This window comes from Apteryx mantelli, chromosome Z (genome assembly GCF_036417845.1).
Source record: "Apteryx mantelli isolate bAptMan1 chromosome Z, bAptMan1.hap1, whole genome shotgun sequence".
Taxonomy (NCBI): Eukaryota; Metazoa; Chordata; class Aves; order Apterygiformes; family Apterygidae; genus Apteryx; species Apteryx mantelli.
This window is the reverse complement of record NC_090020.1, coordinates 24,205,031-24,225,909: the sequence shown is the minus strand read 5'-3', so window position 1 is coordinate 24,225,909 and position 20,879 is coordinate 24,205,031. Positions and strand designations below refer to the sequence as shown.

The window sequence follows — 20,879 nt, the reverse complement described above, 5'->3', positions numbered from 1 at the left end:
GGTTCCCTCCACTTTCATTAAGGGACCCCAGCCTCAGCTCAGTTTGGACCTCCTGAGTCCTCATTTTCCTCTAGAGAGAGGGACCATCAGAGCTGGTGTGGCAGTAGCCAAGTGCAGGCTGGTTCTGCTGCTGTTCATGAATCCCAGCTCCTGTGAAGACTGCACTGGAACTGGGTTGCATGCTAGAGGCTAGGAGTTGTCCTTTAAAATCAGCAAGTGGGAACCATGGCAGACAAAGAGACAGTGATTTACACTTGTGCTGCGTGTTGTTTCCCAGGCAGATGCTGATGTAACAGTGCTTGGTTTTGAACAAGGCACATCTGTTCTGTTCCCTCCCCCCCCCCCCCCCCCCCAGTATGCATAACTTGTCTATTTCTTTGGCAGGCCCAATTAATTGCTTGTCACCTGAAAGCAACCTCCACTCCAGGAATTCAAGGCATTAACTTGCTCACTGGGTTTAGACTTATTTATCTTCAGCCAACAGTCAATTTATGACTCATGCTTTTGTTTCCATCTGTATCATTAATGGAAAGTTAAGACTGCACCAGCTGTTTTTCATACTATTAGCTAGGGGCTGCAGTTCCGGTTCTTAGAAAACATCACTGCCAACAAACAGCAAAAGGCACCATTCACTGCAGGAACGCTGAGTTTTAGACACTGCATTCTGCATGTGATCAGGTTGATGGCTCTCCAGGAAGCCCAGCTGTGAGGCCCAGCACTGCATTCCTCAGATGCAGTTTTGGGTTGAAGAGCTGCACTCCCTCCCACTTTGCACCACCTCCCTTTCTCCCAGAAACGTACTGTTTTCACAGGGTGTGATGTTGCAGCGTTGCCAGTTTGCAGGCCGTGGTCTCCAGGAGCAGTAGTGGTCCAGCACAGGTTTGTTGGTGTGGATGTGCACACATTCCACGCGCCGAGACTGGAAGCCGTAATTCCCACACGTAGCCGTACACACCGTCCACAGGCTGACCCGCCAGTGCACGCCACATACTTCAGTCCAGCAATTCTGTGTACTTAAAGGCCTGTAAGCAGAAAGGGAAGAGTGGCTCGGGATCACACTGCATAGGAAGCAAATGCAAACCACTCTGGGTAACATGTAAGCTCTGGGGAATGCAAGCCTTGCATAATCAAACGTAATCCATTTGGGCCAGATCTTCACTGAATGCAAGTTGAGGAAACTCCAGTGTACTGAAAGCCAATTTTATAACTGAACTCAAGGACCAGATCCTCAACTAGTGTAAACTGGTACAGCTCTAGTGGAGTTACATGACCATTTGAACTATTTGAGGAGTTGACCCAAATAAGTGCTGAACTATCATATGTTGCCCAAAGGTCCACTGAAGAGGTATGAGTGAAGTGGGCCAGTAAACCCAGCAGAGCTTTGTTACTTTTTTATGGCTTGACAAACAGGGGGAATAAGAACTGACAGTCAGAAACCCTCCTTTTTCCTTCAACAGTCTCAGAGAAGACATGCAAGGCACGCCTGGTTCCTACTTAAATGCCACAGAGATAACGAACATACATGACTGGGAGCCAAAAAGCCTATCATATTAATTTTTAGTCATGATTAGGGTATGTGTATAAGTCTTATATAAAATAACCTTTATAACATTAACAGTGGAATTTATCTACAGGAAAGTATAAGTTACGCAGTTCCTTTCTTTTTTAATTTAGAGCTTGTGTTTAAATGAGAGGTAATGAGACTGGCAGCCTTTCAGCCACTGTTTGGCATCACTAGAAGAACTTCCAGTTGTTGGTCAGTGCATTTTTATTCTGAGGCTTATATGAATATTGAAAATCTGCGCCTAAATTTGATGAGATTTATACTATGTAACCACCCTGGTTGCAGCATGGCTTCTTTGAAGAGAAGAGAAAAAATAAAAGATACCAAGTCACTTTGTCCATTCAAGATCTCTGCAAAGAACAGTGTTTTTCAGTCATAAGGGATTTATCGCCTACCTTGGCAAGGCACTGCATTGATCAGAGGACACTGAAATCCCATCTTTGGTCTGGCAAAATATCTGTCTATGTTGTACAGCCAGTCGAGGTCCAATGCAAGGCCCATTACACTATGAACAGAGAAAAAATGTACTTAGAGGAGGAAGAAGGAAAGACATATTCCCTTTTTATAAGGTGGTTGATGATGTAAAGAGCACATTATTGTGCAGTAATCGTGAAGCTTTCAAGCACTTCCTGCAGCTCTGCAGGCTTCGGAGGTTGTGCACAGAGTCAACTTGTGTCCTACCTGACCTTCCTCCAGCAGTATTAAAACTGAATTTCTATAACAGCTCTGTAGATTCATTCCCCTCTCCTCTTCAGTAGTTCAATCTTAAATACATCTGTTAGGGCAAATAAAATGCTTTCATGTCATTAGCAAAGGGTCTATGCTCCATACAGGAAATCTCAATACATTCCTTTTACTGTGCATTTTGCAGCTTGAACTATCACAATTTATCAGCAAATAGTTAATAACCAAGAACATATTTAACCAAGAACATATTATCCTCAAATTAATAATTCAAAAGCTTTGCAGGACAATAAATGAAAGCAGCAAGCATGATGAACACAGATCTGCAAGCTTGTTTCAATACTGAAGTTATCCTAACATATGCAAGCATGTCAGTTACATGCTTGCTGTTAAACTCTTTCTGCTCCTCTCCTTAGATTAAATCATAATTAGCAGAAGGTATGAAGCATGTGATTGTGTGTGTGTGTTTTTTTTTTTTAATTAAATTAACCAATAGGAAACTGTTTGGTTTCTAAGTATGTGGAAATCATATTCAGGAACAGAATGAGGGTTTGAAGAAAGGGACCTTAAAGAGAGGACAGAAGACATTCTGACAGCACAGAGCTGCTGACCTATCCCTCCTCCCCAGGCCATCAAGAGCCCTATTTTATGTTGCTGTGCCCTCCTCACACAATACACACTTTTTGCTGCTATTTCTTCCCTCCCTGACAACTGGAAGAGAGAAGTGAGTGACTGACAGTTTTCCTGTTGCTCCCAGTCAGCCCTGGGCCAGACTCCTCATTGAGCAAGGTGCATGGAAATGTTCTTTACTGAAGTACCAGGAGCCCTCTGCAATACCTATACAGGCAGTAGCAATCCTCATCACCAACAAGCCCGAGTGAACAGTCTTGAAGCACTATGTGATTACAAGGAAACCCAGACTTTGGAGGTCAAATACTCCACAGAATTCCAGTTACAATTAAATGAAAGAAGATGGAAGAGAAAGCAAAGGAATTAATTCTGGAGGGGGGAGAGGAGGTCATCTGTTTATTTTCTTTGTCCTCTGGGAAAGTTAATCACTAAACCTGGGCAATATAGACCTCAGTGTACCCTATGGTACTACTTAGAGTGTCACTGATATCCAGCCAGCGATCTGTTCCTAAATGTAATTTAATAATGGTCTTGTGACTTGGAGACTGAGCTCTATAGGCTCACATGAAACTTGAAAATTTTTTTAAGCCAGACAGAAGAAATATTATGTTATTATAATTCACAAAGGTCAGGTATAACAAATGAATTCAGACCTCTTTGATCATCTTAGCCAGGTATGCTGTCATGGGGAACAATATAACCCACAAAGATCAACAAAGCAAGGGTGAGGCTTTTTGCAAGGATAACCAGTCCTTACCTGAAATTCCAAAGGGAGTAAAAATAGGGCAATATGCTGCTTTCATACAAAAGAATTGTTCCATGCTTTACTCATAAATGTAATATGATAACTCTATCTACCTTCATGAGAGAAATTTCCAAAATACACAGGCAAGAGACTCAATGAAGTTGTTTCCAACACTAGTTGGAACAATAGCAAGTTCTAGTTACTGAAGGCACTTTTTTCTGCCAACATTGTAAAAAACTGATGCTGCACATTGTACTGTGCATATTACTTCAGGCAAATACAGAACATGTGGTTAATGACAAATTAACATATTACTTGAACATCTAATAGCATGAGATAGCTCTTACCATTGTTTTCAAATTGACTAACCACGCACTAATTAGAAAAGGATACACAATATTTCATGGCAGCTCACTGTTTATCAAGATTGATGGCATTACTCTAGGTGATTATTTCATTAGCTTTTTCTTGAATTGTACTAAACCTAACTTCCTTATCTTTACCTGACTCATTATTTCAATTAGATGTTTGACTACTTCAGATTTGTCAACTGTTTTTCCTTTTCCCCTTTAAAAATGCTTGTTCCACCAAAAACAATGTTAAAGTAATATTGGCATCTGACTTAAGGTCTAGCAAAATTAGCTTCTGTGGTTTCAACTCTGCCTCTCATTTACCCTTCTGGAGTGCTATACCCCTGTATAAATCACCACAATGAGTATCATTGGGTTTATTTGAATAGGTTTCTACCCGAAAGTCTGAACTGCAGCAGACTCGTGAATATTCACATACGGCTCAGTCTTATGGGAGTGGAGAGAACAGGGAGCAATCATAGCAATGATTGGTCCCAGGTTATAATTCACAATGTATAGGCAAGCACCCTTTCAGGAAATCTCATAGTGCACAGAGACAAACACAAATTGAACTCTTCACTGGATCCCCCTTGACACGAAGATTTAACTCCAAATACTTTGGAACATTTGCTATTTATAGAGGGAAACTTTTAAAGATCTGATCATTGAATGAAGCTGTAAGAAGAGAATTTCAGGATCTGAAAATCAGCACAAGGTAATCTTAAAATGATTTCAGCCCTCCATTCTGCATTTCATCATGAAGCAAATCAAGAATGCTTGCACTTTAAGAGGTTCTCAGGCAACATCGGAAACCTTGTAAAACTGTGTTGTTGCAGTACCTGTCACAACCACCAGTCCAGCCAAAACTGAAACACACCAACCAGGCAGTAAGAGGAACTGTTGACTTAGAGAAGACTATTTCCCATACATGTCACCTGTTACTACAATGAGAAGCTGAAAGAATAAACCTTTCCAGTGAGGACAATACACTGGTCTGCAGTGAAGGTCCTGTTTACAGATAGCTCTTCTAGGGAATACACAGGAACTTCAGTACCCAAGGATGCAGTGCATCAAATATGAGGTTGACAGAGCTGAGGAAACTAAGTGCCTCCTCAAAAGCCTGTACACCATAATGTAAATATACCAGGGTGAAAAATTACTCCTTTCATCTTCCGTCCCACACTACAAGGTTCTCATGTCCTTGGACTGCCTGCTTGCTCCTTACCTGGCCCCAAGAGGAGGCCACCCACTCAACACAGGGCTGCCTGTTACAGTTTTGAGTATCCACAGGGTGTTTGGATCCCTGGGCACAAGCATCATTTGACATTGGGACAGAATTGCCTTTAGCTGTCAGTCGCTGACATGTCACTCGCCGAGTCTGGACGCCTCCACCACAACTCCGTGTGCAAGAAGACCATGATGTTACCATCCATCTATTGGAGAAAGGCAAAAAGGTCAGGGAGCAGACACATGCTATAAATGCAACAGCTTCAGGAGCATCAGTGTTAACAGAACTTTACAGATTGGACTGAATAAAGCCAGCCATGACTTGGTTCATTTTGGACACAATCCTAGAAGGTGCTGAGTGCCTCTTCCTCCTGTAGTAGTCACTGAACATTGACCTCAGGGGGTGAAAGCTGAGAAAAGAACACCTTTTACATTTAAGGGTCTCTTTCAAGGTTCTCTGGTCCTAGAATTTACTTCTTTTCTGTAAGGCTGTTTTTAAAAGCTTGGTAAATATTTCTAGCTCAGACACTGGGGTGGGGCATGGCATGCTTTTACACCACTGTGCCATAGAGGCCTCGGCCACAGGCTACAGTCACAACCCCAGCAATGACCAGCTTGTTTCTACTCCTTCACAGGGAATCCTTTCCCTGTAAAGACACTGGGGTAGCCCGTAAGCCACTTTGAACTTGCTGCTGAGAGAAGAGCCAAGGGCCTGCTAGCTCCTGCTGGTCGTGGCCCACTGTTATCTTCTTGACAGCCGGGATAATCCAGAAAAGCCTGAAGGTTGCTCAGGGGTGGGGTTGGTGCATAGTTAGCCCCGGGACAAAGGACACTTTTTTCCTTTTCTCTTGAGCTGGACTGTGCATTCAACAGTTGAGGCTGAGACTCAGGGCTAGGGTTGAAAAAAAACAGTCTAACAAGTTAAAAAGCTGTAACAACAGAAAATGATAGCCAAGGCTTCTAACTTTACCAAGATTGACAACATACTTTGTATGTTTACAGATCATTAGCCTTCTTCCCTTGTACAATACGAAAGAGCCAGGATCTCTTGCTACAATATGCTACCTCTTATTGCTGGCTGTTAAGCTTCTCTGTGAAAGAAGCAAATCCCTTGAGAACCACCATCTGTGGCTGTATTCACACACACAGGCTGTCAGCAACAGTGAGGCCTGACAGTGCAAAATTTAGGTCTGCACATGGGAAGAAGCCAACATGCTCATGAGGAAAAAGCCCTTTCCAACACAGTGGTGAAAACATTCATACAGTTGGTTTTGAGGAAGAGATATTGTAGGAGCAGGAGAAAGGCAAGTGATTACTAGTTTCCTGAAAGGATTTATTGTCAAGCAGTTTGCTTCATTAAGTTTCAGGATACTCTGCAGGATTTGTGTGTTACTGAGAGGAAACAATGCCTCTCATGTCCCTGGCCAACAGCAGTTATGATTACTTTATAAAATAGACTATAGGTATTCTCCAGTCTTATGGAGAGGCATCCATTATCATTCACTAGTGTTCTGCAGATGATTAACTACCATGATCACAGAAACATATATATAAACAAACAGACTCCTGACATGAAAAATAAAAATAGTACTACTTTTTTCATGAAGTTTGATGACGTTGAATCTGAAGTTTCCCTACCCCTTGTGCAGCTCTGCTCTGCCTTTCAATCAACTTTTATTTCCAAGCCTACAACTCAGCAGTTTCTCAGTAGCTGAGGGAGGAGTGTGGGTCGCATTACAGTTCAGGAAATGGATAAAAAGACATAAATCATTCCCATGGAAATACTGCCATCTCCAAGCCAAACTAGTATTAATGAGTGTGTTTCATATTTCATTCATTCAGCTGGCAACTCAGAAAATATATGCTTGAAAAGAGGGAAAGGGGTATGTTATTGAAGATAATTAAACCGAACCTTGTCTTATACTCAAGACACAGCCAGGGTGGTAAATCTGGCTGCTTTATTCCCATCAGGTTGCTTATCACCACTACTCACATCAGATTAGATCCTGTTTTTTAATATAGGGGTACAAGTCCGGAATTGCTCTGCTTGAATAAGAGAAGTTGCACTAAATTTCTGCTGAGATCCTGAGATCATTTTGCAAGTGCCTATATACTGAAACACAGTATATGCACAAAGGAACTAAGCTTCAGGGGGGAGAAACAGTAAAAACATAGAATATGGAAAGCTCTTAAACACATCTCAGCTGAGAAGTCACTGAATTGCAGAACTACGGCATATTTGACGTGGACAGGGTATAACAGTACACTGACTCCCTGTATAGATGCATAGGTCAGTCTCTTTTGCAACAAAGGGTGGCAAAGGAAGAAAGTGTTGTGTCTGGGAAGGAAGGAGAAGACCTTACTACAGTCAGAAGTCCTGCAAGCTGTCCTGGCTCCAGTGTATTTAACTGAAAGATAGCTTTAACTTATGCCAGCAGGTTACAGTACCTAGGAAACTATAAGCTAGCAAATTCTAGGAGGAGGCAGAGCTCAGTTTGACCTCCTTCATGCACACTGGATCCAGGAATATGTGCACCTGAGAAAGCTCAACCCATACAAGTGTTTGGGGCTATGCATGGAGGTGCTGAGAGAACTGGTTGATGTCCTTGCAAGGTTGCTGTCTAGTGTCTCTGAAAGGTTGTGATGATTGAGGAGAAAAGATAGAATCTGGGGACAAGTTTTGCTTTGAGTCAAGATGTTGCTCTATGTTTTTACAATGAGTAGTATCAATTGGTGTGGAAAATGCTTTGCAATATTGATGTGCTATATTTTTGTACTTTATTTTGACTAAATGTGAAACAAAGTTGGAAACCAATATTCAAATGCACTAACCTTCCAGAAAGATTTTGACTCTCTGTTCAGATTTGGAATTTGTAGCTTAGATAGACCTATCTCTAACTTTGACTTATTTAATTTTTTTGATCTCTTAAAAATGAGCCATCACATTTTTAAGAACATCTAGAGCTCAAAGGAAAACGGTGTTAGTCTAAGACATCATGTCTTTTTTGAGTGAGTTGACAGAGGCTCTATGGTAGTCAGCCAGCTGCCTTCTCTTTCCTAACCAGAGTCAGCTACTGGGACTGACTTGTTCCCTAAGGCCTAGATTATTACAATTGAGGCTGAATTTCTTCTGCTCACTTTGCAATCATCTCCACTGTATGTGGAGCATATTAAAGTTACACCAAGAAAATACACAGATATCAGGTCAGTGTTTGCTCTCTAGCGAGGAATTGACCTATAGCCTGATAGTCTGTTAGTACTTAATAGGACAGGAAGATATCAATTTCTTTTACTTTACAGTTTCAACTTACAGTAATACATGAAGGCTCCAATTAGGATGAAATCTTTCCTTTCATGAAGTAAAACAATAAGCAGAAGGCACTGTCATTCCCCCAAGTAATTTAAACTTATGGTGAAGTTAACAATAGTTTAAACACCCAGTGAGGTTTGAAATAGAGACAAAAATTGAGTTTCCTACCTCACCACAAAAGCTGAAAAACATTCTTGGCTACTAACACTATCTGGGAAGAAATAAAAAATACCATTAGGTTGTGAACTTTGCTAATAAAGAGTGGGCAATAGCTCCTCTGTGCTCTTAATCATTGAAGGAGTAGACACAGTTTCTGCCACGTACTGACCATGTTTTCTACAAATCTCAATACAAACTCCTATCTCTCTAGGTTAAGCACTCATAAACTCCCTTTTAGTCATGATTTTTCCCCAGACAGGCATTAGACAGGCTATGAGATCATGCTGTCCAGTGCAAAGGACTATGAGGGCATCTTAAAGGCATGTATGACATCTTAACATGTGGACAAACCGTGAAGGGCAGTCTCTCCTGTTACAGGGGATGGGCTGCAGGGCCGGCTTGGGCTTCTCTTTGCAGTGGGATGTGTTGACTTCAGTCCCATCCAGTAAGCACCTCAGCTGGGGCAGTTGCACCCCTTTGTGACCGCAGGAAGCTGAACAAGCCATCAGCTTGTCCACTGACCATTGGTATTCTGCCAAAAAGCACAGGACAGTCATGTAAACACTTAAGAACAGCCAGCAGGAGACCCTTATAAAACACAGGGTGAGAGATGTTCTCCATAATCAAAGTTACACTAAAATATTTGGACTCAGTGCCTCATGTGAAGGGGAGCTGTTTATGCCTAAAAAGCATCAAGCAGTGGACAAAGAAGGAATAAAATTCCAGCTTACTTAAGCCATTGACTGTCTTTGGTATAACAAACCCCATTCTTTGGAGCTAAGAAGTATCAGACATTGGAAGTAAACGACACGGTACAGCCATTAAGGCATTAGTCAGTGATGCAGGGCATTGCAAATCCCTGCATTTATACAAATTTAATTGGGTAATTCATTAAGCCTGTGTATCTGTAGCTGTGTGTAAAAAGGAGTCAGCAGCTTCAAAGCGCCATTGTGAGTGTGAGGCTGTCAGATACCATGGCAATGGTAAGCATGTAAGCTCCTGGGATGCTGCTGAAAACAGCTTTATGGTTGATATGTGTGGTACACATATCCCTAATGGAAAAGCCTAGTAGCATTTATATGAAAATAACCACCTTTTCAAAGACTTCTGAAAAAATATAACAAAGGGAATTTCATAGTGACACAAAAAGTAGAGCATCATTGAAAGTAATATAGGAATGCTTTCACAGGGTATGAAGGTCTTCATACTTTTTTTCTTAAACAGTATCTTTAGTGCTCAGGGATTTCTTCCTATTATAGTCAGCCAGATATTTCCATCTGGCCTATGAAAAAAGGCATTATTAATCCTTGTAGTAGTACATCCTTTCATCCTTTTGTGGAAGATCAGCAAATCCCATATCACAGGCCTCTAGATAGTTCAGAAGGCATGCTCAGAGTGCTAGATCTTTAACAGATATCAAACTAGTATGGTCTGATTAAGTCCCTAGAGCTCCAATGATTCATTCCAGTTGATGATTTTTTCAAGTGCTTTCACATCATGAAAATGTATTGCAGTGTTTCAAAGGATGTAAATACAGAGTTCAGTAAATATTTCACATTCCTCATTGCAAATCTACTTTTAAAACTGGCAAAACTTATTTTAAAAACAAAGTTTTAACTGAAATAGAAAAAAGCAGTGGGTTAGAAAGGCGAGACAATTCTGTTTTGTCTTTCCCTTTTGTTTGATAACAGCTTTGAGGCTGTGGTGGAGCTGAAGACACAAGTCCAGCACATGGCCAAGCACTTAAACTTTCACATGATCTGTGAAGGGATTTCCTGAATCTTGTATTCAGATCTTGCCATCAAGAAGATTGAATCAGGCTAAAGTAATTGAATGAAAGAAAAATGTGTCCAATAAGAGTATTTCATTTTAACATCTTAAAGGCCTACCTCTAAGTCATATATTTAAAAATACAATGTATCACACTTTCACAGCAATAATCCATGGGACTCATTGTTAAGCATTCTTATTTTTAAAGGGGTACGATTTACTTGAGATTTGGTCAACTGCAGTTACTAGTAGTACCTTACATCAGTGTGTTTCTCACTTATTAGATCATACAGATCATCCAGCCTCAAGATGAATGGGGGACTTGCAACACATTTAAAATTTTATTGAAAAATTTAAAGAAAAGTTAAATCTCCTCTTCACTTGATCCCTGGCAATTATAGCAATGAAAGCTGCATGTTCTGTTCCAACCCCTCTCTACTGCTCTGTTCTGTGGCTTTATCATTGGTGTGTACTTTCAGTTTTGCTTCTAAGGTAAATATAACAAAGTGATGGCATTTTTCCAAAGGAAGGGTTTTTAAGCCAGAAGAGAGTATGAAATAGCGATTTAAGAAAATTAAGGGAGGGGCTTCTGATTTTGGAGGTTTGATTTATGATACTTTTGTCTTCAAGTTTCTGGTTGGCTCAGTATACACAGGTCCAGCTTGATTCAGTAAGTGCTATGTGCTCAGCAGACCAGAAATATCAGGTGTCATTCTGTGACAGTAAAAATCAAGACACTCCAAATTAAATACTCAATAGGCTTGCAAATCTATCTGGGTCAGTAAAACATCATAACATCTATTTGCTACTGTGTGTCACAGCCATAGCTTTAGAGCTGAAAAATCTGGAATGATAAAGGCAATGCAACGAAGGCCAAGAGCTTCAAAGAACAGCAGGACTAAAACTAGAAAGTTACCTTGTATTGTCAGGGATGTTTTCTGTGTGAGTGAGCCAGCCTCATTCTCAGCAAGGCAGCTGAATTCACCTTCCAGGGCATCACTAACGTTGAGTACTTGAAGAATGTGACCTGCTGCCAGGACGTGATGTTTCAGATTGAGAGGCTCACCAGCAAAAAGCCAGGTGATGTTTGGAGTTGGATGACCATTCACAGCACAACCTAAAAAATTGGGACATGAAATAAAGCTGCTGAATGTGTGTTTACTGCACTTAATGCAAAATTAAATGATTTGAAATGATCAAAATTATGGGGAAAAAAATTGCTTTCATCCAATTTTACCCTCATTTTTTTCATACTCAAGGATATAAATACTGTGGTAGTGAGTACCTTCTCATCAGCTGAAAGAAAAACCTAAAAGCCACAATATCAGCCACACAAAAATCTCAGATCACCTCATAAATATTTATATCGAGCCTTCCATGGCTCCCATTAATTCAGGTCATTCTCATCTTAGTATTGAGGAAGGTAGGACAGGAAAGTTACACACCTAGCATAAGCTATGAGCATGTTTGCATGAGAGGCACAAACAGAGCCTGGTCTCCAAATCCCCTATGTAAACCACAGAGCCACCTTCTTCTCTTGTTTTTTCTAAGAATATGTCAAAATTCAGAAGTGTCTGTTACACAAAAAGTGTATTGAAAAAACAAGAAGATTATAAAATCAAGCCTTCAAAGGTTACAAAATACCAGTACTAAGACAACATAAGTACGTCTTAGCTTTCTCAGCCACATTACTCTTATGTGAATTAGTGCATATATATGTGCAATTCTCTTAAAAAAATCTGCCAAAACTGAAAAAAATTACCATCCTGAAACATCATTTGGACATGCCTATGGATCATCGGCAAGGCTGATGAGGTTTAGGTTCACAGTTCAGCCTTTGCCCTTTGGGCTAATAGAATAAGAATATCCATTAGTTACTATTTTCAGTGGTCCTCATACCAGCTACACACTTTGACAGTTTCAATGATAAGTTGCTTACAAAAGTAGATTTGTGAGACTTGCATATTAAGGGAAAGGCAGGTAAATTACTTTACATATGCCCTTGTGAAAATGACGGAATTAGGGCAATTTTCACAGTGCAACTGACCCATGTCACTTGCAGGGGTTGGGAGCAAGACAAGCCATGCTCATGGGATGCCATGTATTCCTTGGACTGCTTGTGGCTTAGGCGGGTCCTGCACCTCCATACGTCACTGATATATAAAAGGTGTGGCTAAGTTTCTGAGTGCAATCTATACTATTTGTTACTTCATCATACTATAGATATACGCCGTTATTTTTAAATTAATATCTATCTGTAATGAATGGCATTCTTGTATACAGTACTTTACACACAAAAGCCCTTCTCAAAGAAGCTTGCTATGTAGACAAACATAACACATGCATATAAGTATTCATATTAGCACTGTTCAAAAAGAAAGGTTCAACAAGAACAAGTTTATAATACTAAAATGTGGAAGACTGATCTAAGGCAATCTAAGGGATCTTGGGAATAATTTAGACAGATGCCATCAGCTGATATTATTTCAAAATCAGCTCCATGAAATTTGATTATTATTTATTGCTCTCTTTGACAAATAAAGATGTGAATATGGTGCCTTTGTAGCTGTGTTATACTTCCTTTTAATATAATCACCTCAAAACTCAATGCAATGATGTTTATAAATTGCCTCATTTTAACATAACTTCAGTAAGTTCCTACAACCTTAAGAGTGAAATTAACCTTTGAGTCTCTTTGTAATTTATTTCTAACAACTGCAAGTGATTCTCCTATAACTTTTCTTCTGCCACTAAAAAGTTTGACCAGTCTAGGGGTGAGATTAAGCGTTGCTATGGTTGGTGGACACCTATGACATGGAAGCACTTTTACAAGAAAATTGATCACAATTCTTCATTTGAATCTTTAAGATTTGTTTTGACAACAACTCAGTCAGCAATGCTGCAGAGTATCATTAAAGTCCACACACATAATTCTACTAGATGTTTCAGTTCACAGAAGAAGAGGCATTTTGTTTTTGTCTTTATTTTTCATTCTCATACTTAAAAGAGTATAGACAAGAGAGGTTACAACTATGATTTTTTTGCCCAAAGTTCTATTCTTCAAACTGTGTGTATTTTTATCACTGGTACTTTCAGTGTTATCCTGCTTCAGAATGCCATTTTACTGCTGTGGGCAAAGTTGCTATGTGGAGCCCTTGCCCAGTATCATAGCTGAGAGGAATGTGCTATACTACTACATCAGCCCATTAGGAGAGATCTTCAACTGACATAAAATGAGGAAGCATCATTGCTACAAGACAGCTAAGATGACTTATAGCAGCTGTTATCAGGACTCTATTTAAATATACATTTCATTCTTAAAAAATTTATCTAGTCCTTACTGAGGTGTATATCACTGCAAGAAAGAAACTACCATTTTCACTAATCTGCCCTGAAGGCTGAACTGGTTGATTTCCAAAACATAGTCCAGACCAAATCCTGAAGCAGACTCAAGAAGCATATCACACTGTTTGCAAAGTTTTAGGGACAAAAAGAGATGTAACAATGAGGACTCTCGCTACCCTTCTTTTGGCTTTTGTTGCTCCTCTAAACCTACACTGGGAATTGGGCTACTGCAGCCTTTTCTTGTCTGTTTTTTGCCACTTTTCATACCTCTATAACCGGATGATCCCACTAGGTTCAATTACACTGTTTCAGTAGCATAACATGCTGCCTTACACACAAGAATTGAAGCTTTCTTGCTCATACAAAACAGAAGAATTCATACAAGATGGAAAAAGCCACCTGTGATCTTTGGTGCATTCCAGCCACTTGAGAGCTATATCCAGGCACACTGGACACCCGATCTGCAGCCAGTGAGTGCAAATACTTGGCCATTCACAGGCACAGTAGCTACACTGGGCTTTGCACTGTCCCCTGTCACTGGCAAACCCTCCCTGGATCCAAAGTAGGAAAGGCAGTAGGCTGGATAAAACTGCCCTTCGGGACTGGTTCACTCTGTATAAAAAACATACTGCTGACAGCAAGGACTCCTGGGTGGAAGATGAGTGACAGACACATTAGATTGTGCAATCACAATCACAGTGTTTCACTGGCAAAAAAAACCAGAGAGCACAGCTAAATCTTAAAAAAAAAGGGAAAAAAATGAAAAAGGAGAACGAGCAAATGCATATTGCTTACAGTGCTCCCTCTTTTTCCCTTGTTCCCCTTTTATTTAAGTGGCTAAAGAACCTTTCTTATTGTTGTAATTCCCTTGGCAAGGTCTAATACAGTTTTACTCTTGGCAGTTGTCTCCCTAGCTTTATACTTCCTGACCACAAAAGAACAGCTTCCTTTGCTGAAAGAGACAATCAGTCTTTTCCCCCATTGCTGTAAGCTCTCTGTTTATTCCTGTTATGCCTCATTTTACATTATTCCTTTTGTTCTTTCTGAGTATTGATGTATTTTTTCCTACTCTTGTTCTTAGAAACCACTCATCCAGTCTCCAAAAGACAGTCATTCTCAAGTAAATTAATGATATGAAAGCTTTCAGTGTAACTGGTTTAGGGGTACCAAAGTTAAAAGAAATAGAAAACAAAGTAATATAACAGTAAATGGAAAAACTTAAGAATAAGTGGCTGTGTGACTTTTGCCTATAGTACTCTATCTCTATAGCCATGACAACTGACAAACACATGATGTGAATTCAGTTTTACTATTTGTATTTGCAAAACAGGCTGCACAAGTTAAATAAAGAAAGCAGAAAGGTCAGTTTGAAGTTAAACATAAAGGAACTGAAACTGCTTCATGCAAAGGATCCTAGTTTGTGCCCTTTTTTCTTTTAAATGTTTTATTGCCAAGCAAATCAATACAGTCCTCCCATCACTGACTATTTTGCTTGCCATATATATTATTTCTTCTTTCAAAGTGTATATGCAAATATTAACAAAGGAACAGCTAGTAATCAATAATATGAGGGAAAAAAGAATCGACCCTCGCTTCCCTTGGTATGTGTTACCAATGAGTAATTACTACCTTTTTTCCACATTTAACAATAAAACCTTACTGACAGCTATGGGACTCATACTAACAGATGCTCTTCATTTGTGTATGCAAAATGAGCATCAACCACATTTCACAAGTGACATTTTCTACACATTTCCCAGGTGTATAGATACCTAAGCTATGGGATAATGTATTATGCATATTAAATGAGAACCAGAGCACAATAAAAAAGTATGTTCCAAAAATATACCCGTCTCATCTCCCAAGAATTATTTTAATACTATTAATGCAGATTACCAACACTTATTCTCTATTTCCTCCCATCTCTGTGGACACTGATTGCTTTATCCTTCCAAAGCTTAACAGCTGTCCCTAGAATGCAATAGCCTGAGAACAAAAAACTGGCTTTATTTCCAGACAACACAGCTTTCCAGAGTGTAAGTATATCAGGAAGGATATGGGGAGGCAGGAAGGGAACACTGTTTGGGACAATATCTGAGTAGTGAAGGCCCTGCCATGAGAGGACTTGTCTCCATCAGTCCTTCTTAACTACTGAAAGAAAATATTGCCTTCAGCCTCCCGTTCCAGGTCTGCTGTGACTCTGAACTGATTCAAAGCCAAGATGAGTCACAGATGTGCAAAAACTGGAGATTAAAAAAAAAATCGAATATAAATTATAATTTTTGGTAACAGGGGGGTATTTGGAGGGGGAAGACCAATGTTTTACAACAATGCTAATCATTGCTTGAGAGGAAAGAATAAGTTCATACTATAAGCCTAATTCAACTCTTCATTAGACCTGTGCAACACTCACTTTATGACCGTAACTGTAGAAGGGCTCTAGGCTACTGTGCTAAAACTAAAAAAACAAAATACATAGCCTACATAACTCTTCTTCCTCACTTGCAGATTTGAACGATAGAATCAAAAAAGTATTAATGATACTGATTATAGGATTTCTTTTAGTAGCCTGCTACCTCAAATCAGCAGAAAGGTATGATAAGCAATGGTGAAAACATCAAAGATAATATACAAGTACTAAACATAATTTGAAATAAAAATAAAAATACAAAACTTCCTTTAAATAAGATATTTATTTTTAAAACAGAGATTGTTTTCATGCATTTAAATGTCTAACAAATAGTTCTTTAATCTACTTACTGAATTGCTGATCAATCCCAGAAGATCTTTCTGGTATTTATTAAAAATGAAACCAGAGTGAAGAGCTCAGTTCCAGATGACGAGTTTTCTTTGAAAGTTCTTTAAGTGAAATAAGCCTTACAGTCTGAGCTCAACAGACTTTGCTTTCTTCAGTCTCAATCTACTTAACTTTCCCACTACAGTTAAGCTGCTGTACAGAGGGGAGTAAGCTCACCTTTTCCATTCTGCCAACAGCTAACGGAGGCACATGGAGGTGCACTTTTTCTTACTCAGGGTCTAGACACAAGACAGCAGTGGAGCTGGCAATCAAACTCTTGTCCTCTTAGTCTCAGTCTAACACTTTAATCTTTGGGAAGTATTTCCTATTTAAGAGAGAGGTCTGGGCAGCAAAGCCTGGATATAAACACATGCTATGGTATGCAGTTTGGACACACTGGTATTAATGTTCACCTACATGCTGGCACCTAACAGTGCACTTTTATACGTACCGTTGCTATTCATCAGTAATCAGTCCGTGCAATAAGGACAGATTCATGTGCTACTTTACTTCAGAATACTTTAAATCATCTAAAATAGCCTGACTTCTTTAACAGTAAGCATCTCAGTTAGTGACTGCATGTTTCAGGACATCACGAAGTATGATAACTGCAGTTTGTTCACTGAAAACTTCAGTTAGACTTGCTAACTAGAAAGCCTGTTTCCCTGTCTCCACAACCCACAGACATGTACCTAACCAAAAGTAAAACTGGGAGATGGAAGATGATTGCCAACAATTTGCAGTCCTGGTATTTTAGAAGAGGAAGGGAGTAATTTAGAAGCAGAATTAGTAGTTAAATTAAAACTGAAAGAAAGAAGACTAAAAAAAACAGTTCTATGATTCTGTATATATTCTACTGAACTCTGTACCAAAGTGTACTAGACTAGAAGACACCATGTTAAAGCAATAAATATAATGCAGCTATAGGATATGAAACCTGACAGTATTTCCATCATAATCTCTACGCTCAAAGAGTTAAAGAATCCTTTTAAAATAGAAATGAGCTCAAGGATGAAATGAGGTCCTAGTAATTTTATTTGCCTTGAACAAAATGGAAAGAAGCCACAGACCAATTTTAAAGGAATATAAGCTTGGTAATGAATTCAGTCCAACTGATGTAAATCCATTTTTGCTGTATTTCCTGGATTCACACTATATCAGACTGGCATATAGAAATGCTCACCAATTTCCTGTTATACCTAATTTTTTCTTTAGGTGATTGAAATGAGAAATGCATGTTAAACTTAAAGGAGGTAGCTTTAACTATTACTGCCTTCCTGTATCTAACAGACTGGAAAAAGTTTGGCAGGTTATGTTAAACTTCTTATAATTTTATCAAACTGAACTAAGTTGAAGTAGGATTATGTCTTAAAGTCTTAAAATCATTACAAAAAAACTGTTTTGCTGAAGTGGCAAAACTAAGAGACACGTCCTTATAGCTTTAGTTAAATTGGAAAGATTTTTCAGTGTAATAAAAAGGGTAAATTTAAACAGATAGAGTTAACTCATAATGTTATGCAAGTCACTTACTTAACCTCTCACTGCTTTCGTACACTGGATAACATACTTTAAAGGGTATTGTGATCCTTGAAACCCCCAAAAGAAAGGAGTAGTGTAAATGTAAGTACAACCTTTTTTCTTAATGATAATTTAAATGAAGCCAAATGAACATGAATTTATGCTAGACAAGGAGTTATGTATTTAGAAATTCTTGAAAGAGGCCAATTCAGCTGATGACAGTAGCTTTTAAAAAAAGAGTATTTTAAATAACTATTTATGGCTCCAAAGGAGCAGCTTAAGTTTATTATATTAAATATGACATGGCTTTTAAACAATCCTCAGAACACTTAAACTAGTTACCCAATGCTACACATGTTGTTGCTATTAGATATCATTTACACAGCACTGTAAATTTACATCGTATTCAACAAACATTGAGTTAGGCCCATTCCCTGCCCCACAGAGGCTGTAAAAAATGTTCCCAAACATACAGCCACATGGTGGGCCCATTAAAAAAACAAGGGGGTTTTCAAGCTGTAGTTGTAATACTGTTTTCAAAAATGACACTGATTTTGAGAATCTTACACACTGAGAATCCGCTGTTACAAGGACTGGTTGGAAAACAATTATCAACGATAAATCATGAAACCTAGGCCTAAAAGAATGGTTACAGTATGCTGAAATGCCTCCTCAGCTAACTCTACTCAATGAATGGCAAAGGTTGAAAAGCAGCGTACTTCAGTATAAACCTCTGCTCCACCACTTCTACAGCTCCGGGAGAACTGTAAAAACAAATCTTTGGGGGAAAAATAACACCCCAAACAGGCATGTTGACCAATCACTGAGCAACACTGCAGCACAAGGAGTTCAACAGTAAGGCACAGGAAGAGCTAGCACACAACATGATTACCAGCCCCGGCAGTGAAGGGCATTGATGCTGTGCAAGCACAGAAAGCCTTTCTATATTTATTAAGTTGACCTAAACCTGCTACATCCTGGAACACTAGCAGCTTAGAAAACTTCTTGTGATGCAGGGAAAAGAGCAAACAAAGAGCAGAGAAGGTGGTGGGCAGGTAGGTGCATGAAAGCAGTGCTGCTTGCTCCAAAAGAAACTATAATTTCTGTCTGGTTAGCAAAGTGCTTTGGCTGTTTAAGTGAAGCTTTGAAAAACAATGCTTGAGAGGAGAGGATATTTCAAAACTATAGTGTCCCCAGGACAGAAATCCCACAGTGTTTGAAAGGTCTCTTGCGCTTACTCTAGAGCACAGCTGAGGTTCTGCAAGAGACTAAAAGACCTTTTGCATGAAAGAGTCAACAGAATGACAGACTCCCTAGTTTTTCACCAAAATTTGCCTTGGTGGAGCTAAGTATCATTTATATCTGTGTAAGAACAGAATCTAGGCCAGCAGTCCTGGAAAGGCTTGAAACCATGAGTTCAAGGGCTGCAGTTCTTGCTACAAAACCCGAATTAAACAGATATAGCCCCAGAGGCCAGTGATACTATATTATGTGGCAGCATTTTGAACCACTGCTACAGAATGGCGGTGGTGGTTTTCCCACTAGTTCATTTATGGCACCAGATTGAAACAGCAGATTGTCTTGAGGACCTTGCTCTTTTAACTATAATTTAAGAGCTTGACAGCAATAGGAACAGTGCTTGCTTGCGTGAAAAACAAATACTATATGAATGAGGTCAAAATATTTGACCAGGCAAAGGTATTACCATGTACTGAAAGTACAATATGAAATGTACATAACAGGCATGACAAAAGGAAAAGCCATACATTTCAGTGAAAATGCTAATATTCTAGCCTGATGTAGAAGGAAGATTCTGCAATACTACAAGAACTTTATGCAATATTTCTAGTGGAATCAATGTGATAGTGTCTGACTGGGGAATTAATTGCCATAATAGGGGCATACTCTGGATATGTGTGCAATATTTGTATTTGGCTTTAATTCTGATCTTTCTAGAGATGTAACTAACTCAGGAATTCTCATAACTCAGGTAACAAGGCAGAGTTTGTATGGAGACAGAAATAAATTGGATGGACCGCTAAGTTAATTGGACAGATTATCCCATGAACGCACCTGGAGCTTTATCCCCATCACAGTGGAAATACTATTATTACTGTATATAAAATCAATTTTCTAAAAAACCCATTCTTTAGAATTGAAACTCCAACTTCTAAAACATGCTGATGTCCAATTTATTACAGAGTGGGAGGAAGAGGGGAAAAATTGATGTTGTGATAAATAGTTTCTCAGATAGTCGTGATTTTATCAAACTCCTGCTGCAAAACTTCTGCAGCATGTTTCTGTTTCCTTAGGGGACTGCAGACACTGGTTTAATCATAATTACTCAAGAGCTTTCCCTTTGCTGACTCTTTGTGCAGATTGTAAATTATTTTGTATTTCTACTTCCAATTTTTCAACTGTAAGAGTAATTCCAAAACCTAGGAAAACCTAGAGGAGGCTCATGGTAGGGTGGAGAAGAAGAAAAGGGAGTAAAGGAAAATTTCTGATGTTGCAGGCAGATATATTCTTGCTTTTGTGCATAACACCAGACATTGCAAGAGATTCATACTGGTGGGATCAGTTATATTCATCTGGTTCATTTATTGTTTTTCACAGTGATTTTGAACAAATACCAATCCTATATTTACAGGTGTTTTGGCTCAAGAGCAAGGCACAGAGCAAGCAATGGCAGCACTAACTTTTTTGGCTCTGCTAAAAGAGTTCAGTCTTGATGGTAGCATACTTGAAATATGAGTCCGAACTGTTTCTTCTCTTAATGT

General features: G+C 39.2%; 1 protein-coding gene across 1 annotated transcript in view; it reads right to left on the bottom strand.

Moving 5' to 3' along the window:
* The window catches only part of ADAMTSL1 (ADAMTS like 1), a 199,956-nt gene that overhangs the window by 3,462 nt on the left and 175,615 nt on the right, over positions 1 to 20,879 (bottom strand). The window contains exons 23-27 of the mRNA XM_067315970.1: positions 11,356 to 11,556; positions 9,021 to 9,201; positions 5,199 to 5,406; positions 1,960 to 2,069; positions 802 to 1,022 (exon numbers count right to left, since the gene is read on the bottom strand). Coding sequence (XP_067172071.1) covers positions 802 to 1,022; positions 1,960 to 2,069; positions 5,199 to 5,406; positions 9,021 to 9,201; positions 11,356 to 11,556 — 921 coding nt within the window. The remainder of the gene's footprint in view (positions 1 to 801; positions 1,023 to 1,959; positions 2,070 to 5,198; positions 5,407 to 9,020; positions 9,202 to 11,355; positions 11,557 to 20,879) is intronic.